General features: G+C 52.8%; 1 protein-coding gene across 5 annotated transcripts in view; it reads left to right on the top strand.

Annotated features, from left to right (window-relative positions):
- Positions 1–24,293, top strand: part of clasp1a (cytoplasmic linker associated protein 1a) — a 56,728-nt gene that overhangs the window by 24,300 nt on the left and 8,135 nt on the right. The window contains exons 9-35 of one of the 5 annotated variants that reach the window (XM_048978895.1): positions 890–1,036; positions 1,395–1,471; positions 1,751–1,843; positions 1,995–2,140; positions 4,652–4,787; positions 5,232–5,302; positions 5,386–5,445; positions 6,151–6,228; positions 6,586–6,753; positions 7,767–7,810; positions 8,301–8,474; positions 9,059–9,082; positions 10,782–10,889; positions 11,226–11,252; positions 11,957–12,121; positions 13,604–13,708; positions 14,343–14,405; positions 15,461–15,552; positions 15,730–15,753; positions 16,978–17,222; positions 17,395–17,458; positions 18,051–18,214; positions 18,299–18,377; positions 18,923–19,066; positions 19,651–19,746; positions 21,257–21,400; positions 21,658–21,764. In XM_048978895.1, the coding sequence (XP_048834852.1) occupies positions 890–1,036; positions 1,395–1,471; positions 1,751–1,843; positions 1,995–2,140; positions 4,652–4,787; positions 5,232–5,302; positions 5,386–5,445; positions 6,151–6,228; positions 6,586–6,753; positions 7,767–7,810; positions 8,301–8,474; positions 9,059–9,082; positions 10,782–10,889; positions 11,226–11,252; positions 11,957–12,121; positions 13,604–13,708; positions 14,343–14,405; positions 15,461–15,552; positions 15,730–15,753; positions 16,978–17,222; positions 17,395–17,458; positions 18,051–18,214; positions 18,299–18,377; positions 18,923–19,066; positions 19,651–19,746; positions 21,257–21,400; positions 21,658–21,764 (2,845 nt within the window). The remainder of the gene's footprint in view (positions 1–889; positions 1,037–1,394; positions 1,472–1,750; positions 1,844–1,994; positions 2,141–4,651; positions 4,788–5,231; positions 5,303–5,385; positions 5,446–6,150; positions 6,229–6,585; positions 6,754–7,766; positions 7,811–8,300; positions 8,475–9,058; positions 9,083–10,781; positions 10,890–11,225; positions 11,253–11,956; positions 12,122–13,603; positions 13,709–14,342; positions 14,406–15,460; positions 15,553–15,729; positions 15,754–16,977; positions 17,223–17,394; positions 17,459–18,050; positions 18,215–18,298; positions 18,378–18,922; positions 19,067–19,650; positions 19,747–21,256; positions 21,401–21,657; positions 21,765–24,293) is intronic. The other 4 variants (XM_048978896.1, XM_048978898.1, XM_048978897.1 and 1 more) reach the window with 4 other exon arrangements.

Below are 24,293 nucleotides of genomic sequence, written 5' to 3'. Positions count from 1 at the left end.
CCCTCAGCAGCTGACACACAGGGAGGGGGTGGGGTGTTGGCTCACCTCCGGTTAATTGAGGGGTGGGGTGGGGGGGGGGTGGGGGGGGGGGGGTTGGTGTCCTGTGGTCCTGTGAGATCAGTGGAGACACGCTGCTGAGAGGCTGTGCTCTGGGAAACGACGTGGCAGTGACTTGGAGGCAGCCTTCACATGGACCTTACCCACAGCAGCTGGCGGAATGCTCCGGAAGCTGGTCTGCAGGAACATCTGCTCCTGTAAGCCATCCGTGCTCTTCGTGAGGGTGATGTTTAAAGAGGGTGTTCAGGGGTCGCTCTGTACCGGGACGTCCTCGTAGTCAGGGAGATGCCAGTGGATCCCAGTAGGATCTTCAGGTTGGTCAGCGTGTTCGGGCTCCATGGAGGTGGAACAGCTGACCTTGTGGTGCGGTGTGAGTGAGTGCCCGTGTTTCAGGGCGGTGCGGTGTGAGTGAGTGCCTGTGTCTCAGGGCGGTGCGGTGTGTCTCTCTGGCCGGGGGAGAGTGAGCCACGTGGTGAGCGACACGCTGCTGCACCATGCCTCGCGTGGCCCACGCGCGTGCGTACTGTATGGCGAGGGGGTATCTGAATAATTCAGGTCAATCGATGGGGGGCCTAGCTGTCCCCCCCAGCGGCCTCACAGTATGCGACTCATGTTGCGTCTTTTAACGGAATAAATAATTTACACTGGTCCAAGACTGTCGACTGGGAGTCTGGGGTCTTTCAGGCGCGGCTCTGCCCTTCAGCCTGTAAAAGGAGCCCAGGTCAAACCGGACAAGTGCTCAGCGGCGCCCCTGTGTGTCTCGTAAAGGATAACACCTCATTATGTCATGTATCGCTAAGTGCCGCATCTCCCATATTTTCCTTTTGTACAGACAAGAACATTGACGATGAAGACTCTTTGGATGGGGGCCGGTCCTCCTCCTCCTCCTCTTCCTCCAAGGCGCCCCCTGGTGGCCGCAGGAGTGTGTGCGTGGGTTCCGTACGCAGGCCTGTCCCAGCGGCTGGTCCCAAGGTCCCAGGTAATGTGGCAGGGAGGTTTATATCAGCATGTGTGCTATTAGCTTCTTTTGCCAGGAGAGCTGGGCAGCCCTCGCTACAAGACTACAGATGAGACACCAGGCGGCTGCCTGAGCTATGTGACTCAGTGAAACCCCAAAGGTGACTTTAAGGGTCTTGAAATCTAGGACCTTGATCTAGGAGCCCTTGGAATATAAAGCGATGAATGCAGTGTTTTTTATGGAAGAAGGATGGACAGTGTCTTTGGCCAGCCTCTAATGGGGACGGGTCAGGGTTATGGTCCCCTCTCTGGAGTATGTTTGAGGTGCCTCTTGTGCGGTTCTGCTCTTTGACCGTGTGGTGACCCCGTATCCTCTTCAGGGAAGGAGGGGGCCAGCGCAGGGGCAGTGGATGAGGAGGACTTCATGCGCGCCTTTGAGGATGTGCCTACTGTGCAGGTACGGATGCTGAACTGTGGCCCAGCATGGGGGGGGGTCAGGGGGTAGTACCTACTGTTGCTTCTGCAACTCAGACAAATGTTCTTGGGGTGGATGAGGTGCCTTTCTGACTGTGTGAATGAATGTTGCCCCCTGGTGGCTGTGGTATTCTTGGGTAGGGTCTGCACCTGACACATCATGAATGTGGATGGAATATGGATATAGGAGGAGCCATAACACACCTACAGCTGGCCCCTCTTCTAGTCTCCCTGAGCCTTCTTCATTCGTCACTCTCCACAGATTTACTCCAACCGGGAGCTGGAAGAATCCATTAACAAGATCCGGGAGGTCCTGTCCGACGACAAGCACGACTGGGAGCAGCGCGTATCTGCGGTAAGGCTGGCCGGATGACAATGCTGTGCAGCCACTGTAGGGGGCACTCAGGAGCCAGACGTCTGGTTGTTGATGATGAGGCTCGTTGAATTATAGCATGCTGCCTGCTGACCTTCTCTTCTTCTGTTGTCTGTCGGCTTCCTCACTCCAGCTGAAGAAGGTGCGTTCTCTCCTCCTGGCCGGTGCAGCGGAGCACGAGGGCTTCATTCAGCAGCTCCGCTCCCTAGAGGCTGCCTTCAAGCTCTCGGCCAAAGACCTCCGCTCGCAGGTGGTGCGTGAGGCCTGCATCACGCTGGGGTAGGTGGCAGCCCCCAGGCTGGGGTGGCTAAACTATGGGGGGGTGGGGTTTGCTTTGGGAACCTCTATGTGGATGCTCATGGGAGTTTTACTTACACAAATTGGAGGAGGAGGGGCCAAGCAATTACAGGATGTGGGGCCAACTAATCAGATGTCTTGGTCCTGACTCCTCTAGTTGCTTGGACCCACATAAGCTACAATCTGATTGGTTATCACTGAACCAATCAATTTTCATTCTGCCCTCAGAACATTTTTATGTAAGTAAAACTCCTAGGAGTTGTGTGGACGGGCTCAGAGAAAGTGTAAATGGATGTACAGTACTGTGCAAAAGTCTGTAAGTTATGTAAGGTTATTTATCTGGATAGTAAGTGTCAAGAAAAAACACAGTTGAACATTAGAACATATACAATACGCAGTAGCACGGCAAATACAACAAAAATACAAAAACAACAATTTCTTTTGTTCTCCTAAACTGATATCTAGTTGGATGGCTAGATGAACACTACTATGGTTCCCAAACCTCTCAGGGGCACCCCAGTCATCGCATCCATCCATCCATCCATCATCTCCTGCTTAATCCGGAGTCGGGTCGCGGGGGCAGCAGCCTCAGCAGGGAGACCCAGACTTCCCTCTCCCCGGCCACTTCGTCCAGCTCCTCTGGGGGGATCCCGAGGCGTTCCCAGGCCAGCCGAGAGACATAGTCTCTCCAGCGTGTCCTGGGTCTTCCCCGGGGTCTCCTCCCAGTGGGACACGCCCGGAATACCTCCCCAGGGAGGCGTCCCGGAGGCATCCTGATCAGATGCCCGAGCCACCTCATCTGGCTCCTCTCGATGCGGAGGAGCAGCGGCTCTACTCTGAGTTCCTCCCGAATGACTGAGCTCCTCACCCTATCTCTAAGGGAGAGCCCAGCCACCCTGCGGAGGAAACTCATTTCGGCCGCTTGTACCCGCGATCTCGTTCTTTCGGTCACTACCCAAAGCTCATGACCATAGGTGAGGGTAGGAACGTAGATCGACTGGTAAATCGAGAGTTTCGCCTTTTGGCTCAGCTCTCTCTTCACCATGACAGACCGATGCAGCGCCCGCATGACTGCTGACGCCGCACCGATCCGCCTGTCGATGTCCCGCTCCATCGTTCCCCCACTCGTGAACAAGATCGCGAGATACTTAAACTCCTCCACTTGGGGGAGGACCCCATCCCCAACCCGGAGAGAGCACTCTACCCTTTTCCGGCTGAGAACCATGGTCTTGGATTTGGAGGTGCTGATTCTCATCCCAGCTGCTTCGCACTCGGCTGCGAACTGCTCCAGTGAGAGCTGAAGGTCACGGCTCGATGAGGCCAACAGAACCACATCATCCGCAAAAAGCAGAGACCTAATCCTGAGGTCACCGAACCGGACGCCCTCAACGCCCTGGCTGCGCCTAGAAATTCTGTCCATAAAAACTATGAACAGAATCGGTGACAAAGGGCAGCCCTGACGGAGTCCAACCCTCACCGGAAACGAGTCCGACTTATTGCCGCCCATGCGGACCAAACTCTGGCACCGGTCATACAGGGACCGAACCGCCCTTAAAAGGGAGCCCGGTACCCCATACTCCCGGAGCACTCCCCACAGGACCCCCCGAGGGACACGGTCGAATGCCTTCTCCAAGTCCACAAAACACATGTAGACTGGTCGGGCAAACTCCCATGAACCCTCCAGAACCCTGCTGAGAGTATAGAGCTGGTCCACTGTTCCACGGCCAGGGCGAAAACCACACTGCTCCTCCTGAATCCGAGGTTCGACAATCCGGCGGACCCTCCTTTCCAGGACCCCCGAATAGACCTTGCCAGGGAGGCTGAGGAGTGTGATCCCCCTGTAGTTGGAACACACCCTCCTCCAGTCATCACATGCATTTGCTAAATTTCATCACCAGCTCGGTCGATTAGTTAAATAATTTAATTAATATTAATGTTAATATTGATTAGCCAAATGTGGTATGCTAGTGGTCAAGTCAAAAAGTACATGGGTGCATTGGATGGTTGTTGTGAGTATTGGAGTGAGCCATTGGGGTTTCAAATGACATTTTGACAAACATTAAACCATCATAATTTCACACCCATGCAAAGATCATTTGCGCGTCATTTTCTTGGACTGCCTAAGACTTTTGCACAGGAAGGTCTCACGGTGGATCCACACTGTCAGGCATGATGAAGGGCTGCTCTGGGTCCGGGTCTGTTCATATAGGAAGTGTTTGCATTCAAAAGGCCTGGATGGAGTCCAGCCTCGTTAATTTTCTCTTGTTTGCCACTAATGGGGCATAACAATTAAGGCCCGGTGACGTGGACTGCGCCCAATATCGGTGGATATAAAGAGCATCCCCCTGATGGATGGTTCGCAGCGCATGCTTGAATGCCACTGTTTGTCGTGGCATTTCTGAGCGCCGACATGCAGATCTGCGCATTAAACACGGCCGTTGCTGCGGCGTCAGCGGTTTCACAGTGATTTATTTCTCTCTTCCTCCTCCCAAGGCACCTATCCTCCGTGTTGGGGATCCGCTTCGACCATGGTGCCGAAACCATCATGCCCACGCTACTCAACCTCGTCCCTAACAGTGCCAAAGTCATGGCCACGTCCGGCGTGGCTGCCATCCGGCTCATCATCCGCGTGAGTACCGTGTCGGGGAGTTGAGGGGGCCCCCTGCTGGCAGGGATTCCCCTGTAACTCCAACTGCGAAGGCCCCCAGTTTGTTCCCATCTCTTGCTAGACGGTGGCAATAGCACTTGGTAATGACACCCTCTCCCTACAAGCTGCAGAGTGCTGACCCAGCTTGTCTGGTGAAGGACCGGCTCGTATTTATCAGTGTGTTACCATGCAAGCTTGAGGTTTCACAACTGTTTGTTTTCCGAAAGTGAAGGTGACTGTTTTCTTTCCGTCGAGGTATAAAACTCATGGGCCTGAGTTTGGTCTGGTGATTTGGAGTCAGAGCCTCTTTCTGTACGGACAGTTCTGTTGGGATAGGGGGCATCCTCACACCCCCCCAGACCGCGATCGATGTCATGCCAGGGTGTTGTCAGGCCAGTGGCTTATGTGTTTCTGCTTCTTTTCCAGCACACACACTACCCCCGGCTGATTCCGATCATGACCAGCAACTGCACATCCAAGTCTGTGGCCGTCCGACGGTAAGGCCGCCGGGTCCCTGCCGCCTAGGGGGCGCTAAAGGTCTGCCGAATTCTGTGTGATTGTTGCCCCCCTCTGTTGGCAGGCGCTGCTACGAGTTTTTAGACCTCCTGCTGCAGGAGTGGCAGATGCACTCTCTGGAGCGGTAAGGCCCCCATCGCCGGGACTTTGAATTACGGTCCCCCCACAGGCCAACAGCCAATGACCAGCCAATTTCCTCAAAAGGGAGGCGTGTCACTTGGGTATTTCTACTGCTGTCCGTTTTCTTGACACTCTTTGTATACCAGCAGAGTGTGGGGTGATATCACAGTGGGTGGAAATCTGGTTATAGGGTTGAATTTTTACAGCATTCACGCTTTATTTGGCTGTTAAATTTGATATGGAGTAAAGGAATAACAGGAGAAATTCAGATACGTTGCAGAAACAGCTCAGGAAATCGAGAAACTGCCGTAACAGCACTACACGCCTCCTAATGAAGTGTGTGTGCGTGGCTGCACTCTATTCACCACCAGCGGCATTTAGAGAGGTGGTACAGTTTGCCAGTGATGGAGCACTGCCTCGGCGGGCAGCTGATGAGCCTGTGTGGATCAGATTAATGAGGGGAGGGAGCTGTCAGCGCCGCGTCTCACCAGTTTCCACGGCAACCCGGCCCCAGTTGTTTAAAAGGCACCCACTGTGCCCACTTCCCCTTTTAGTGCTGGGAGCCGCTTTGTGATGTAAAGGCGACTCCGGGACGGCAGCCAGATCTCGCTGTCGCAGCGGCGCGCTCACTGCCCCGTGAACCGGCCCATACTCTGTCGAGTCGTCGCACGGGAAGCGCCCCGCTAGTCATGTTTCCCTGCTCCCCCAGGCACGTCGCGGTCCTCACAGAGACCATCAAGAAGGGCATCCATGACGCCGACTCCGAGGCAAGATCTGTGGCCAGAAAGTAAGTCTTTCTGATGCTTATTTCATATTTTTCCCACAGAGAATGAGCTCGTAATTTCACTTAAAGCGTGTCTGATGTTCTGCCGTGGTTTTCTTAATGTCGAACGTTCTTTTCTTCATCAGTTTGGACACTTTGTCCTTAGCAGTTTAAGGAAGTGCATGACTTTGTGCTTTATCCTGTACAATCGCAGTGATGCTGTAAGTCGGCATCTCCCCTTGGTCTGTGTGTGCACTCTGTGAGGCGAGGCGTCCATGTGCAGTTTTAGAAACATTAGCTTTTCTGTCAGTTCCCCCTGTTTTTGGAGCGCTATCCTGCTGCTCAGAAAGTCAGTTATGGCTCTGCTTGCCGTACCCGCAGGTGTTACTGGGGCTTTCACGGACACTTCAGCAGGGAGGCAGAGCACCTCTTCCAAGCTCTGGAGGCCTCTTACCAGAAGGCCCTGCAGTCGCACCTGAAGAACTCGGACAGCATCGTGTCCCTGCCGCAGTCAGACCGCTCGTCCTCCAGCTCCCAGGAGAGCCTCAAGTAAGGAGCCTCCCTCCACAAACGCTGACATCCCCCATCGCTCTGCCACTTATTCCTCGCTCACCTTGTCTGTAGGTCAAGTTTTTGGGTGCTTTTGACGGTCTGTTTAGGATTTTATCACTGTGCCGTGACCTACCTGAGCGAGGGAGCAAGATACACTGAGGTCACTGCTACGTATGATGCATTAAAGTAACCCTGAAATAGCTCAAACATTTGGAAAGAGTCTCACCGTGAAGGGGCAGTCAGATGGTTGGCTCAGGGTCTTGTGTTGCCCATGATGAGCATCCAGAGGGAATGTCTAAATGGCACTCTCTCTGATGTCACATGGGGTCAACCAGGAGGGGACAGCCCTGGATATCATTCGGCTGTTGTGCTGTGTTTCTCAAGTCGCATTCACTCTCTGTGTCACTCCATCTCCATCACGGCTGAATGAGTAGGAAGGGTCGGTGGCTCTCTGTGTGGCTGACTCTGAGTAACGTCCAGGCATGCTGAATCTGGCCCCAGGTTAAAGCAGGGGGGGAGCAGCCGTGCTCCGCATCTCCCCAAGTGACCTCCTTAGCTGCTTTCTCCTGGAAGATCCCATTGAGAGCTCTCACTCCAGCCCCCGGTGACCGGAAAAAAATCACACCATCAGGAAGCTGGAGAAATCCAAGTGGCTTTTTGTGACAGTACGGTTTTCTGGGGAAACGTCCCAGTTTCTTGAGGCTGCCAAGCTCGGTGACGAGTGACGCCATGTGAAACCGGCCCAGCGGTGCCGCTTAGTGCCTCCCTCTTTTCCTTTTCTTGAATCGGCAGCTTTTGAGACACAGAATGGCTGTGACAGAGAGCTTTTGGTGCCCTGCTGCGTGTCCCTGCAGAGGCTATTGGGCCAGAGCACAAGCTGAGCACAATGTGATGTCTCATTTTCCCAAAGATTTGGTGTGTTAAAGCTTGCCTGCCTGCTCTCTTTCTCTCTCCCTCCCTCCCTTCCTCCTCCTCTTGCTCCCTTCTCCTCCGCCCCTCCCTTCCCACAGCCGCCTTTCTGCGAAGAGCCCAATGGGGACCAGCATGGCACGAGGTAAAAACACACCAGGAAACACGGGCAGGTGTATAAAACAGAGCAAAGCAAAGGGTCTTTGATCTTTGTGGGCCTGAGCTGCTGGCCTTAGCTCTGAGATTGACAGTGAAGACAGTACAGCTGCTTACCAAAACACAGGGGAAAGCAACCAAACATCGGACACATTCGGTACTGTTTCCTGCACGTGGTTCCTGAAGAACTTGGTACCTCAATTTTAGTGCAAAATATTCAGAATTACAATTACCGAGGGATGTCATGTCTTCAGCTCAATAATGTACTACTTTCTGTTTTAAGGATGGAATGGTTAGTTATCAGTGGTCTAGCCTGGACTTCATATCAATAGTGTATAGTCCTCAATATGTGCTAGGTGTTTTTCTGAGTATATAGACATCTCATGCTTGAATGAGGAATGTTGTGTCATGATTTGAGGCCTGTAACATTCAGACCTATTCAGCTAATGAGTTTTGAATGTGCTCCCCATTCCCAAAAGCCAAAGTGGTGAGTTCCAAGGTCCCATCAGCGCCAGGCTCCCTCCAGCGATCCCGCAGTGACATCGACGTCAACGCTGCCACCAGTGCCAAGTCCCGCATGACGACGGTTCCCACGTCCGCTGCACCCTTCAGTTCTGCTGCCGCCCTGCCTCCTGGGTCCTACGCCTCTCTGGGTAATGCTTCTGCCCCCTTTCGCCCCCCCATCCTTCCCACACCCCTTCATAAGCTGGGTCAGCGGGGTCTCACCAATGCTATGGACTTTGTCTCCACTCACTTTTCTCCTGATGAGAAGTGAGAAACATGAACATCACTGCCTTTCTGGCCAAATCATGTCATTAATAAACCTCGACGGGCTCCGCGATCATCATTAAACGGTGCAGCCGCCGGTGGGCTGCCGCAAGGGCTTAATGTTCCATGCTATGTTGGAGGGTAGCAATATCAGGAGGATATTGCTGAAGAGAAATTAATGTTTGAGAAATTCTACATTTTTTGACCACTTTGGATTCTCTTTTTCTCCCCGCCAGCTTTCAGATAGCTCTTTGAAATCGTACTGCTTTCTGCTATAAATGTACACGTCTCTTAGCTGACTCCTCCCTTGTGATTTGCGCCCCCTCTTTGGTCAAACCCAGTATTTTCTGGTGCCCTTACTGGTCCATGGGATCCGGATCGTCCCCTGTCCTGACTGATTGGTACTAATCTCTCCCTGTTATGCCTCCCTGCCCCCTTTCCCGCTCTCCTTACTGTTTTTTGCCCAAAGATGGCACGCCTGGTAAACCAGAGGGTAAGCTGTCTGTCCGTGTCACTCATCTGTTGGGGGACGTCATCGGTGGCCCCCTGCACCACTCCCACTACCACCTCAGTCTGTGTTCACCATTGACTCGGTGGTCATCCGTGGAATCCTGCATGAGCTGTTTGCATGTAGTATCACTGTAAGAGACACACTGAGCCGCCTCGAATTACACAGAGCTCGGTGTATCAGCCAGGTTTCTTTCTGTCATTTGGTTGGGATTTGGCATTTAGCGATGTGAATGCATGCCGTTTGGGTTCAGTGCAGCACCAAGGACTTTTTTTTGTGGTCTAGTTCAGGGTGGTTCTTCACAGGCTGTGATCAGTGGTGTTCCTGTGGATGTGTGTATGTTTTCAACTATGTGTGTGTTTGAAGGCCCCTTGACACAGTGAATGACGTCACCTCATATTGCTCATATGGACTATCAGACCGACAGCAGATGTTCATGTGTTTGGTTTGCAGCCTCCTGAAATTTTTCAGTACATTATCAATTTATGATTATTTCCAACCAGTCTCTCCACATACACATAGGATTAAGTTTCAGGGCAGTCTTTTAAACATCGCATGGTCAGACAAGTTCTTTCTGGTGCAGTCATTCTTTGCTTCCTTGGTTCCTCAGGGTGCTCCAGGGATTTTCTTGGAGTCGACTTGGGTGGCTGTTTACTCAGGTCATTCTCTGAAGCCATTGCAAGTGTTTCTGAGCAGCAGTGCCTCTCGGCAGGCCTTTGGTGGGCCGCTGATAGTATCTGACCCAGCAGTCTGTGACCTATTCAGCAGTCCTCTGCCTCTTATTCCCGCAGAATACCGGAGCATGCCTTTTGTGCTCCATGGCTTTCCAGGTTCTCTATAGGGATCAGGGAAATCGCAACCTACCCACCCAGCTTGGAGAGTCTCCCCTGTGTCAATGCACCATGTTCCTGATAGCACTCACATGTCAGCTGACTCACATTTGATTCCCGTCATTGAGATTCCTGTGTGTTTGGGATGGATATCATTCAGGTGCAATCTTCTCGCTCTCTCGTATGAACGTTGGGTGATCCGCAGAGCTGTTGATGTGTGTCTTTGTTGTTCAGCAGAAATTGTCTGTGTGTGTGTGTGTGTCGGTCTATTCTACTGCCAAGATAATGTGCACCGCTGCTCCTGCCCCGTCAGTAACAGATACTGATTGCATGGCCGAATACCCTGTGGCGTTGAGAACTCAATAGCTCTGCAGGTGGATAGTCATTTGAGAGGCTTTGTAAAGTGGCCTCATCTTCCTCCTAGCGTCGGTGCTTCTAATTTTGCCTCCCAGCTATTTCCCCGATGCAGTCCCTCGCTGTGCTGTGCGTTGGACTTTTTGATGGTGTATTCGGCCACGTCTGAGCACTGGGACTCTTCTTAATGCCCCATGTGGGCCTGTGTTCAGTTTGTCCACTACATGCCATTAGATGGACTGCCATCGGAGAGGCGCCTGGGCACCCAGACCTCAGTGGACAGCACCCCTGTGTGTGTGTGTGTGTGTGTGTGTGTGTGTGTGTATGTGGTGTGGGGGGGGGTGCTCCTCTTTACTATTTGCTCAGAAAGCTGCTCTCTGCTCCTGTATTGTTGGCGTCTGTGGGTCCGCACTGACTTAGGCTTGTATCGTGTTGAATGGTGGCTGAATTGACTTCTTTCTCTCTCTCTCGCTCTCTTTTATTCTCTCCCTCTCCTTCAGGTCGTGTTCGCACCAGGAGGCCGAGCTCTGGAAGCGCGGTGGGGGTGAGCACCGTCACCACAGACAGCAGGGGGCGCAGTCGTGCCAAGGTGGCATCCCAGTCCCAGCGTGAGTTCCGTATTGTACATCCTTCCTCACATGGCTTCCCGCTTCTGCCCAGGCTACCCACATGGGGGTGAATGCCATTGCCACCCCCATTTACCTCACCCCCCCCCCCGCCCCCCATATGACCTGTGACCCTGTGGTCATATGGCCAGCCTCTCACCGCCGTGCCGGTCTTGGCCTTTGGGCCGCCCGCACTCTGGCACGACGTTGACAGGCTCCTAAGGGGCAGCAGTCTGAAAGTGACTGGCCTGATGCATGCTGGGATACTCTCTGTCTCTGGCATTGATTGTTTGTAACTGGCTACTTTTTGCTGTCTTGCGACTCGCTTTCATACACAAGGATCCAGATCAGCCAATCCAACTGGTGGTAAGCCTGCCTTCATCTAATCTGAATCCTGCAGCGCACCCCCCCCTACCCTGGGGTCTTCAGCATGACCTGGTCCGCTCCAAACAACCTCATGAAGCATGTCCCATTAGCCCCCCCCCCCCCCTTCAGCTCCACAGTTCATGTGGGGTCCCACCATGAAATCACTGTCCTGTACAGCCTTTCCCTGTTTCCTCTGTATTATCGTCACTGGATTTGTTCACAGTGCTGTGTTTCATGTTGTCCTGGTCATCGCCCCCCCCACCACCCAAGTTAAGGCTCTCCTTGCGCAACCTATTGCCTCCTGTCCAGTGTATCCCCTGTGGATGCCAAATACCTTGTTTCAGTGTTGCTACAGTGACATGTTTTAAGCTCTGCCTCAAATATCGGTTTCCAGTATTTCATTTTTTTTTATCGTCATGAAGTTGAGGATGGGGCAGCTCAGACTCTATAGTACTGACACCAAAGGGTTGCAGGTTCAGATTCCAAAGAAGATCAGGGCTGCTGGGCCCTTGACAGACCCTTTGACTCATACCCAGCTGTAATACCTCAGGGACTTCCTGTATTGTGATGTATGGATGAGCCACGTCATGGATCAAGTTAGGGGGTAGATTTACTGGTATGCTTCCCCCCCCAGGGGGGTTTTCTATGGGTGGGGGCCTTCTGGGCTCTGACGGGCCCTTCTGTACTCTCTTTGCCTGTTACAGCTGGTAGTCGCTCCAGCTCTCCGGGACGACTCCTGGGCCACGCTCATGGCCGGGCCCCCCGCGCCTCCGCATCTGCCGCCGCCACGCCGTCCTCTGACAAACGTGTCAGGGTGCCTCGGAGCCAGGGCTGCAGTCGCGAGACCAGTCCCACCAGGCTAGGCGTGGGTAAGACCCCTGCCACCGTCACCACATGCCCCGGGCATACACCCAGGGGGGCACACATCATACCCACGTGAACTGAGTGTTGGTAAGAGCTATGCCAGGCACAGGCATGGGAAGATATCAGTAGGGGTGCTGCTTGAGATTTTGGGCCACATAAAAGCGTATCATATTGGCCCCCCACCCAGACCAATTCAATTATAACCCATTATATCACTCAGGGACCCTTGGAATTGTCTCCCCCCCTTTATGAAGTCCTTTAGTTCAAAAGCTGTCTTTATATTAATATAATATTTATATTTATTAATTTATATATATTACTCTCCACTGTTACCCAGTGTTATCACAACACCACATTGTAGGAGTGTACAGTCGAGAAGACCCATTATCTACACTCCGTAGCCAATCAGGTCATTTATTTCAGCTAGTGGGATTCTCCCATGGGGATGCTTCCCTGCATCAGAGGTAAGACTTTGCAGAAGCATTACAGAGACACGTACCTGCCTAGGTGTACTGGCTCTGTAGCAGAGATGGCAGGGTCCATGCAACTAGACCAAGTGAGACACAACATGAAAGGGTTAATTGTGGGACCAGACTGCTGTGGGGTATCGATGGTCAGAGAGAAAACTAAATGTTGGTCGATCTAAGCTGCGTTTGTGTCAGCCCACGCCTCCACCCTTCCTGCAATCGATCAGATGATTGATTGGTCGGTTGGCTGCTCTGTGTGATTGATTGATGCAGGGCTGGCCAAACAGGCCCCCACGGAGACTCCCATCTGCGCCACTCTGTGCTGAGGTCACTGTTCGTCAGCTCATCGTGAGACATGCTGTCATCACCAGTGTCCAGGAAGGCTGCATTTTCTCATCATGCCGATGACAAGCATGCAGAGTTAGGCAGCTGATTCAGCTGGCTGTAAAATGCAAGTTAGAGGTTAAGTGTTTGATCTCAGGTCTGTGTATTCAGTAAGAGTCCCCTTCATGGAGGACTCTTATAATTGAGCGAATCCTCGCTATCAGGCGGTGAATCCTGTGCTGCTCAGTCAGTTTCCTTACTGTCTCTCCCTCTGTTATTCCATTCCATCATTCTTAGCTGCTCTCTAGCGGTGTTTTCTTACTGTTTGCCCCAGCAACAAGCTGTTCTTCGCTTTCTAGCACTGAAGCTGCCCTCCACTTTAACTCAACGTTAAATGTTTTCTCTGCCCTCTTCTGTAAGCCCCAACCAGAGCCCCCACTAGCCCAATGACCTATCTTCTAAAGATCATCCCCCCGCTGCATGCTGGCCTGGAGCCCCGCTCCCAATTCTCTATCTCTAAGCCCCGCCCACAGACCCCACTGACCTGTTTTCTAAAGACCTTCTCCCTGCCACACATTGGCCTAGAACCCCACCCCCTTCTGTAAGCCCCGCCCACAGCCCCTACTAACCCACTGACCTGTGTTCTAAAGCTCTTCTCCCTGCCGCTCTTCCTCCCCCCCGCCCACCGCACACTAGCCCGGAGCCGCCTCCCCCGGCCCAGCGTGAGCCAGGGGTGCAGCCGTGATACCAGCCGCGAGAGCAGTCGGGACACGAGTCCCGCGCGCGGTTTCGCTCCTCTGGGTGAGTACGGGATGGCTATGGAGCAGACCCTCCGCCCCGTCGGTGAGGCTCCCTCCCCACTTCATCTGTGGGCCCGGCCTTCCTTTGCCTTCCCCCCTAATCTGCATGCATCCTTCTTCTTCCTGTTCCGGATCCAGAGCCATTGCTCTGGGATTTCAGTCTTTTTCCAGTGAGCAGTAATGAAGCTGACTGGTCAGTGCGGCCTCCTTATGCTGTTGTCAGACACGGTGTCGAGCTGCAGAACTGCGTTTAACACTCCCTGTGACCTTACTATCATCACGGTTTTTAATGAACTTGACCCACATAAGGCTGCAACATACTACTGAGAGGAAAGCAGTTGCTGTGTCCTGGTACAGTGCAGCGAGCGGCCAGTAGAGGGCCGTGTGCCCAGCAGCTGGCTGACTCTCTGGCTTGAGCTGGCTTCCTGTGCTTGTGAATGCAGTCATGTAGCACATGCCGCTCCATTGCATTGTCATCCTGTGACCTTGGGTGCAGCCCAAGACTCTTTCATCCTGTGTATGGGGGGTGGGGTTGGGTACCTGTCGGATTCCGTCGTCTTGCCGGGGAGCCTCCTGTGAGGATGACTCCCGTGTTGCTAACCCTGCACTCCTTCCGTTGGGTCTGTGCCCCGCAGCCTCCCGACGGCACTCCCGCTCCACCAGCGCGCTCTCCGCGGCCGACCCCGTGGCCCAGTCAGGTGACCTGCATGCGGGAGGGGGCCTTCATCAACATGCGTGGCGCTGCGCCCCGCCTGTGTCAGAGTGGCGCGTGGCGCAGAGAGTGAGAACCTCCACGACTCAGCGTGCAACACCGGCTGTGTTAAGGCTTAGTCCTCCTCTAAAGGAGCATCTGCACACACTGTCCTTCCTGAGCTCCTCTCCAGCTCTCAGGACCCAGCAGGCAAATAGGAAACTACGTCTGACTCCATTACTGCTTAAACCGATCAGTGTGCCGAGTGTGATCCGGGTCCTGGAGTCTGTGACGGATCAGGCGTGGCGGCGCAGGCTGAGTGTGGAGGTGTCGCTCGTCCATCTCATCCTCTCATGCCTGATGGCAGCAGGCGGTGTCCATTCGCACGTCTTCACTCCAGTTTTGTTTTGAGTGGCTGTCTTTCCGTCCACCCATCCATTCCCGGCCTTCCTGTAGTATCCCGCAGGGAGCACTACCCCTGCATTGTTAAGGAAGCGGCCTTTTTACGGGGTGACCTATATGTAACAGCCGTACTGCATCCCCATGCCCTCAGAGCTCTGCTGTCCGTCGTCGCTTTTCACCATTATTTTGGCACATGAAGCATGTGGTCGTGCTGTCAGCTGTCGGTTTCTTGTGGGAATTTCCTTTTTGGTTTAGCAGTGTATTTTCTGTTTTACATTTGCAGTTTTACTTCCAGTAGGCACTGTTTGCCCTATTTTGCCTTTTGGTTCCCCCAGTTTTGTTCCTGATCATTGCCTTCTGATGTTACTCTGTCCCGTTTATTATCAATGATTAAAGAAACCTTGATTTTTTTTTTGTTTCTCTTGGATCCAGCAATTATGGAATTTCTCCCTTTTATTTATTTGTTATTAATCAGTCATCAGTGTCATTTATTCCTCACCACTAGTGTATTCATGATGGTGACTCCGTTCTGTTACCCCCCCCCCCCGTGTTAACATCCCCTCTGGATCTGCAGCCTCCGTCACCCTCCATCACTGTAGAAACTGTGTTTTGTCCCTGCCTTTCATCTTACGGTGTGACTCTCCTGTCTCTGCGCCGCAGACCGCTTCGGCCTGGTGCATCCTGCTCGGATCTCAGCCATGAGGGTCCTCAACACGGGCACAGAGGTGGAGGCGGCGGTGGCAGACGCCCTGGTGAGGGAATGGCTTCTCACCATGCGTGCACTCTTCATTCTCCAACTCCTGGTCTTATTGTCCTGTGCAATTTCATTAGGTCGCACACTGTTATTGGCTGCAGTGATGTCATGCTGAAGAATCCGATTGAACAATAACGTTGCTCTTCCTTTTCTGATTTTCTCTCCATGCCTTCAGCTGCTCGGTGATTCCAGGAACAAGGTAAGCGTGACTGTAATGAGTTTAGGCTTTTACATCGTGGGCCTCAGGGATGTTTAACCACATGGCTAACAGCCCTGCCGCCATGAAGCCCATACCGTGTTTTACTCACTGGAGAGGATGACCGTGATGAAGGACAAACGCGTACGCTGCACTTTCAGGGAGTTTCATCAGCTCGGCTGCATGTTTTATACATTATAGTTGTTTTGTGTCGGGAGTAACGATGTGTCAGATTGTATCAAAAATTGCATCGCTTTGCAATAGACACATGGAAGACGCAAGAATTCATCCTCAAAGTTTATTTCACAGTCCTCCTGAAGGCATGTAGAACTCTTTGGTGCTGACTGTAAACAGAACAAAATGTAGTATGTAGCTGAAATATTTAGGCTGCTGGGCTGCTGGCATTTTCGATGATCAGTGTCATAATGCTGTTCTGGATCGCTTGTTAGTATCCAGTCCCAGAGGTTGCATGTGGTCAGACACACAGCGGCTGGTGCATTAGCTGGGCACTGACACTGTTCACACTTCAGTTTTGGTGAACCTCTTTGGGGTTCGGCTGCGTCACGTTTTGATAAGTGTGAGATACGGCAAGTGGGAGGCTGCGTGTGTGTGCCATTTGAGGCCATCCTGCTGTGACGTGTGACAGCATCGCTATGTACGTCAGCCTGATATGCTGATCGAGTTTGTGCTGAATTTATTTAGGATTCTATGTAATATGTTACATGTTAATAAAAAGATAATATTAAGATTATATTAGTAATGCTATCTTTTGTTGTACAAAGAAATAGCATAGCCAGTAGCAGAGTAATAGCCAGTCCCAGAGTACTAGCAGAGTAATGCTTCTAAAGCAGTGGTCCCCAACTATTATTTTACTGTGACAGCTACAAATAAAATACTCTGATGAGCCACCAGGGGGTCCCCCTTGTCATATTTTCACGGGGGGGTCCCCATCGGTATATTGAAAGTTGTGTCTCAATCAGTTGCAAATGTCTTGTCAATGGAGCGGTTAGCAAGCACTGATCTCAGAGTGGTTAGCATCTATTCATGCCACAGTGAAAGGCAGGGTGGTTCCATAGCAGTGCGCTGCAGGCCCTCAGCTGTGCAGAAGGCCTGCACACACACAGCACACAGCAGCAGACCCCCCTGGTCCTGGTCCAGTGGGCCCAGGTGGTTATCTGTCTGGAGATAAGAGTAAGCGGTCCCTGATGCACCACTCGCCTCCTGCAGCGGAAGCCCGTCCGCCGGCGGTACGAGTCGCCGGGGATGTACTCGGACGACGACGCTAACAGTGACGCCTCCAGCGCCTGCTCAGAGCGCTCGTACGGCTCCCGCAACGGTGGCGTGCCGCATTACCTGCGGCAGACGGAGGATGTAGCTGAGGTGCTCAACCACTGCGCTAGCTCTAACTGGTCGGAGCGCAAGGAGGGTCTACTGGGCCTGCAGAACCTGCTCAAGAGCCAGCGGATCCTCAGGTGGGTGGGGCCATGCTGAGAGCAACGGCTGCTGGGAAGGCAGGCTGTAACCGGGGCTGGGGAGTGGACCTCCTGTCCCCTATGAAATGGGGAGGTGACTGTCATCAGCTGCCCCCGAGAGAGTCATGGAGGTCGCCCTGTGTGTCACTCCTGGCCGCTTCTTTTTCCTCAGCCGAGTGGAACTGAAGAGGCTCTGTGAAATCTTCACCAGGATGTTTGCCGACCCACACAGCAAGGTAGCCATTCCTGCCATGGGGGGGAGGGGCGCCCCCAGTGTGTGCATGCAGGCCCCTTTAGGTAACTTGTTCGTTAGGGTTAAATACCCTCCCCAGAGTGCCTGTTTGATATCGCACCTTGTTTCCCCTATTGAAGATCACAAACCGTATGAGTGCTGTGTGTATTTTACAAAATGTGACTATCCCTTAACAGAAACACCTGTCTTCTCTGTGTGGGTTCAGAAGGGTCCACTTTATAGATAATCAGAAGCTGTGAGATTTTCTACAGGCTGAGGGCCTGATCTTTTGTTGATGATTTCCCTTGTTTAGCTTGTTTGACTCATGCACCAACATGCACATATGGAATAAATTACCTGTAATATTTTCCCATGATGCTTCTGGCTCTGTCAAAGCGGTTCTCCCTGCAGATTAACTGTATTCACTTGTACTAACGGACTGTCCTTGTCTCCTGTTTGCATGGTCTGCCGTGGTGTGGATTGTAACCTCAGAGAGTAAGTGTCCTTCTCATTCTTTGGTGGCGTACGAGCTAAGTGCTGCACCCGTCCGACAGACAAACTAGCATTTTTACTGGAGACTCCTGAATCTGCACCAGGTGTTCAGCATGTTCCTGGAGACGCTGGTGGACTTCATCCTCGTTCACCGCGAGGACCTCCAGGACTGGCTCTTCGTCCTGCTTACCCAGCTGCTGAAGAAGATGGGTGCCGACCTGCTGGGCTCCGTCCAGGCCAAGGTCCAGAAGGCCCTGGATGTCACCAGGTCCGTTTGGCCCCGCGCCTGTCAGTTTCCTCTCGGAAGATCTGGGTTACCGGGACTAACTATCTGGGTGTTCCTGTTTCCCAGGGATTCATTCCCATTCGACCAGCAGTTCAACATACTCATGCGTTTCATCGTGGATCAGACCCAGACGCCCAATCTTAAGGTAATACGGGTCACTAAGATTTCATAGAGGTCACGTGTGGGTGGCAGGCGGTAGCATCCTGAAGTCTGGCTGCACTCACCAGCATAGGGCAGGAGGTACAAACAGGCTGGCTCCCCATTAGCTCATTGTCTCGGTGTGGCTGTGAGGTGGCGGCCTCCATTAGAGACTGTCTGCCTTTAAACTGCCTGCTCCCTTAATATTCATATTTTCCTCAGAAAATACCATCATGAAGATATGACACAATAACAGCACCCTGGTCAAAGTGCACTAAGCAGTCAATAGTCAAAATACTTTGGATCTCTTAAAGTGGTTATAATTCTCACATAGTTAACTCAGTATAGGTCCCCATAGCCTTAAATTAAAGCTGACAGTCTACACACGCTCCTATTCAGTGTTTCATTTTAAATCCTTTCTGATCATGGAGTCCAAATAATAAGATAAATGTATCACTCTCCAAATACTGATGGACTACACTGCAGATATTGTCTGTATCACCATGGTGACCAACGTTATCAATGATGTCATTTCCTGTGTGCCCGGTTCAGGTGAAGGTGGCCATTCTCAAGTACATAGAGTCGCTGGCCCGGCAGATGAATCACGCGGACTTTGTGAACTCCAGCGAGACCCGGCTGGCCGTGTCGCGCATCATCACCTGGACCACGGAACCGAAGAGTTCTGATGTGCGGAAGGTAGGCACAAGCTGGACCCCCCCCCCCCCCCCCTTCACGCATTTGGCCTGACCTGCCCATCCCGGGCGCGCCTTGGCTCGCTCTAGAGGGCATCCCGATACCAAGCTGCTGTTTATCATATGCCTGGCAGTGCAATTGGCTGCTTTGGTAGATGAAGCTGTTCGCCGCCTGGGAATTTTCCGGAAAGGTATACTTTTATATACATAAAGCCACCTGCAGAAGAGCACATGTATTCTTATGACAGTATTTTTTTTATTTGGCCTTGTTTTGCCCTGGGGTGCCGGCTGGCTGTTTAATCTCTGGGCATAGCCAATGAGTAACCGGCTTCCTTTCAGAGGAAACTCCCCCCTTCCAGGAAGGCACAGGGTCACAGACACTCAGAGCCGCCCGCGACTGACGAGGTCACCTCTGGCCTCCCGCCTCTGTGGGCCCCTTCTCGGGAAAGGTGCAGGGAGTGTGGCGGTCGCCCTGTTGCCACCCCGTGTCCACATCCACGTTTGCGGTGCCCTTCTTCATGTTTTCCTGGTTTCTCTTTGGTTTGATTTCGATTCCCCCCTGAAATGACATGGTCCCATCGAACCCAGACCCTGCATAACTGGGCGGCTGAGGAACTTTCGGGCAGGTCCTGCACCACGGCCTCCCTGCCTGGGGAGGGCAACCTGGAGGAAAGGTGCAAGCAGGTAGAGCCCCCACCAGCCAGCCCCCATCTTGGACTGCATGGCCCTCTCACCGAGGGGCACGGCCTTTGGCCCCCCCACCCCGGTTATAACCTGCCTTTGCCTGGCCTCTGCAGGCTGTTCTCACGCACACATCCAACTCTGCTGTCTGATACCTTCTGTTTGGGGGGGGGGGGTTGTTTAGTGCTCTTTGTAGTGCAACCGACCTTGTGTGACCTTGACAGCGGCTGTCAGACCTGGGCGACCTTTCACTGGGTTTCTAATTAACCCTGTGTTTCTCAGCTTTGGCTAACATACGCGTGACTTGTGCATGTGGCACTGGTGTGCCTGCATATGTGCGTCTGTCACTGCATATGTGTCTGTTTGTGTACGTGTGTGTGATGCCAGATATAGTGTATGCTTCAAGGAAGTAAACTCCAGATAAGCGCTAACATTTCTCCTCTGACATGTAATTACATTTTATGTGTGATTTCAGTCATGCAATACATCTAGCATCTTTTCTGCTCAAGTTCACAACAGTGAAGGTCATTACAGGAACTGATAAGGAAAGCCAGGCAGGGTACTGACAGGATACAGACAATACAGAAAGGGCACTGACAGGACACAGAAGGTACACAGGTGGGGGACTGATAGGCCACAGACTGTACAGGTGGGGCACTGACAGGACACAGAAGGTTCACAGGTGGGGCACTGACAGGACACAGAAGGTTCACAGGTGGGGCACTGACAGGACACAGAAGGTTCACAGGTGGGGCACTGACAGGACACAGAAGGTTCACAGGTGGGGCACTGACAGGACACAGCAGGTTCACAGGTAGGACACTGACAGGACACAGAAGGTTCACAGGTAGGACACTGACAGGACACAGCAGGTTCACAGGTAGGACACTGACAGGACACAGATGGGGCAGACGGGGCACTGATGGTACAGACTATGCACTGATGGGACAAGTTGGGCACTGAAGTTGCACAGATAGTACAGTCCCACACTGGTGGGACACAGACAGCACACTTACAGGACACAGATGATACAGTTAGGGCACTGACAGAGATGGGGCAAGGACAGAACACAGATGGGGCAACACTGGGTACTCACAAGACACTGACAAGGTACAAACAGGGCAGTGAGAGGACAGGGGCCCAATGGGGCAGTGACAGGGCACAGACAGGGCCCCAATGAGGCAGTGACAGGGCCCCAAATTGGCAGTGACAGGGCACAGACAGGGCCCCAATGAGGCAGTGACAGGGCACAGACAGGGCCCCAATGAAGCAGTGACAGAGCACAGACAGGGCCCCAATGAGGCAGTGACAGGGCCCCAATGGGGTAGTGACAGGGCACAGACAGGACCTTAATGAGGCAGTGACAGGGCACAGACTGGGTCCCAATGAGGCAATGACAGACAGAGTTGTAGGACAGGCTGCAGGCGTGACTGGCATGTGTGGATGGCTTTCGGTCTGTTTGGCCCTCTGTCCCAGCCCTAAGCTTGCTGTGTCTGCCCCCCCCCTCTTGTAGGCCGCCCAGGTGGTGCTTATCTCACTGTTTGAGCTAAACACGCCAGAGTTCACCATGCTGCTGGGGGCGCTGCCTAAAACTTTCCAGGATGGAGCCACCAAGCTCCTGCACAACCACCTGAAGAACTCCAGCAACATGGGCGTGGTGAGCAACCCTGGGGAAGGGATGGGGGACAGGGGATGGGGGACAGGGAATGGGGGGTGGGTGGGAGGAGGTCTCTGATTGGCTTCTTTCCATTTTTATTTTTTTTATTAGAGTCTGGATGTTAAAATGTTGTTTTACCCAACCTGGGACTTGTCACACACTAGCAATTATTACATAGTGCTGTGACAGGGGGAACTATCATCTCCAGTCCAGCTGTGGATTTTTGGATGCTTGACCCCCGTCCCTTTGTCCCACAGGCGTCTCCCAGCAGCACCATGGGTCGCCCCCCTCCTCGGCACCCCGGTAGTCGGAGCAGCCCCCTCACCTCCCCCACAAACTGCTCTCATGGGGGGCTGTCACCCAGGTAATCTCATCTTCCTCCTAGGCTGTTGCCAGCCCCTGGAGCCCATCCGTGTTCTTAGCAGCTGAAGCAGGCTGGCTGGGCAGGGCTGAGCCCCAGATCTGGATCTGAGCTAAAGGCTCTGAGCCCTGGGCGTTACGCTGTTCGGAGCTTTGGCCGTTACACTATTCAGTGCTCCAAGCATTACACTATTCGGAGCTCCGCACATTACGCTGTTTAGTGCTTTGGGTGTTATGCTGTTCAGTGCTCCATGCGTTACGATGTTAGGAGCTCCTCACTTGATGGTGTTCAGTGCGTAACGCTGTTCAGTGCTCCAGGTGTTATGCCATTCAGTGCTCCATGCATTACACTATTCGGAATTTCACACATTGAGTTTAGAGCATTTGACATTATGCTGTTCAGTGCACTGTGAGTTACACTATTCTGAGATCTGCGCATTACACTGTTCAGTGTTCCGAGTGCTAGGATACATTATGCTGTTCAGTTCAGTACGCATCACACTGTTTAGTACTCCTGATGTTATCCTATTTGGACCTTTGGGCATTACGCTGTTCATTGCTCCGGGCGTTACCCTGTTCAGAACTCTGTGGGCTCCGCTGTTCAGAGCTCAGCGCATTACGCTGTTTATTGCTCCGGGTGTTACATTGTTCGGAGCTCCACGCATTACGCTATTCGGAGCTTTGGGCGTTAGGCTGATCATTGCTCCAGGCGTTAAACAGTTCAGAGCACCGCACGTTATGCTGTTCATTGCTCTGCCCGTTATGCTGTTCATTGCTCCAGGCGTTATGCTGTTCAGAGCACTGCACGTTATGCTGTTCATTGCTCCGGCCGTTACGCTGTTCAGAACACTGCGCGTTATGCTGTTCATTGCTCCGGGCGTTATGCTGTTCAGAACACTGCGCGTTATGCTGTTCATTGCTCCGGGCGTTATGCAGTTCAGAGCACTGCACGTTATGCTGTTCATTGTTTCGGCCGTTATGATGTTCAGAGCTCCGGCCATTATGCAGTTCAGAGCACTGCACGTTATGCTGTTCATTGCTCGGGCCGTTATGATGTTCAGAGCTCTACCTGTTACGCTGTTCATCGCTTCGGGCGTTATGCTGTTCAGAGCTCCGCGCGTTTTGCTGTTCATTGCTCCGGGCGGTATGCTGTTCATTTTTTTGGGGCGTTATGATGTTCATTGCTCTGGGGCGTTATGCTGTTCAGAGCTTTGGGCGTTATGCAGTTTGGAGCTTTGAGTGTTAAACTGTTCAGTCCTCCTGGCATTACGCTATTCTGTGCTCTGATTGACACTGTTCAGAGCTCCACCTGTTACGCTGTTCATTGCTTCGGGCGTTATGCTGTTCAGAGCACTGCGCATTATGCTGTCATTGCTCCGATCATTATGCTGTTCAGAGCACTGCGTATTACGCTGTTCATTGCTCCAGCCGTTATGCTGTTTGGAACTTTGAGTGTTAAGCAGTTCAGTACTCCTGGCATTACACTGTTCTGTGCTCTGCATGGTACCCTGCTCAGTGTTCCAGGTATTGTGCTGTTCTGTTCCAGGCGTTATGTTCTTTGAAGCTTTGGGCATTACACCATTGAGTGCTCCAGTCATTACGCCATTTGGTGCAGCTTCTGTTACTCCGTTCAGAGTTCTGCATGTTATAGTGTTTGGTTCTGGTGTGTCTCTTGTTTTCTGAGTATTCCTGCTTCGCTGAAACTGCACTAACCGTTAACCCAGCTACCCGCAGGCCCTATGAGGCCGCTGCTGCCACCCCTGAGCAGGGGGCAGTAGGTCTGGTGGAGTTTGCTTGAGAACCTGATGTTTATCTTCTGTGTGCAAAGGACTGTTCCTCCCAGTGGGAGATCAGGACCGCGATAGTGTGAGGAGAGTGAGGACGCTTTATACTTCAGCTGCTTTCCAGCGGGGAGTGACTCACTGGTTCTTGTGTTAAAGAGTCACTGGGGCCCGACCAAGCTGCACATTGCGGCGTGAATCTCTCATGAACCCTAAGCACTTGCAAACAGCAGTACTAAGGGTTAGCAAACTGGGTAACTGAAGGGTTGGCAGGTGTACAGGCGGTCTGCAGAGCAAGCTGCTTCCTACACTTAGTGTGGGGGTTAGGGTTGGGGTTAGAGTTGGGGTTAGGCTGTGTTGCCTTTGTTATGACCCCTAACATGGGGTACAGCAAAGCCCCTTAACCAGCTGCTTGGACTAGATCTTTTCTTCTCTCTCCTTTCTTCCCTCTCTATGTGCCTCCACATTTCTGTCTCGTTCTGTCCTTTCGTTCTGTCCTTCGTGTGTGTTCCCCGCTGCCCCCTCCCCGCCCTGGTCTCGTGTCTTCTGACTATGTGGGGTCACAGTCGCTTGTGGGGCTGGGGTGCCGACGGGCCGTCCAAGCAGCCCTCTCCCCTAGCTCCGCCCCACTCCGCCCCCGCCGCCCCCTCCCTCAAGGTCCTCCGTCGCGCTTACTCTCCCAGGTAACACGCCTCTGGCTGCTGGGGGTGTCACAGTATGCGGGAGGGTTACATGTCACCCCGGTGTATACG

Source organism: Brienomyrus brachyistius, chromosome 16, assembly GCF_023856365.1.
Source record: "Brienomyrus brachyistius isolate T26 chromosome 16, BBRACH_0.4, whole genome shotgun sequence".
Classification (NCBI taxonomy): domain Eukaryota; kingdom Metazoa; phylum Chordata; class Actinopteri; order Osteoglossiformes; family Mormyridae; genus Brienomyrus; species Brienomyrus brachyistius.
This window is presented reverse-complemented; position numbering and strand designations above follow the sequence as displayed.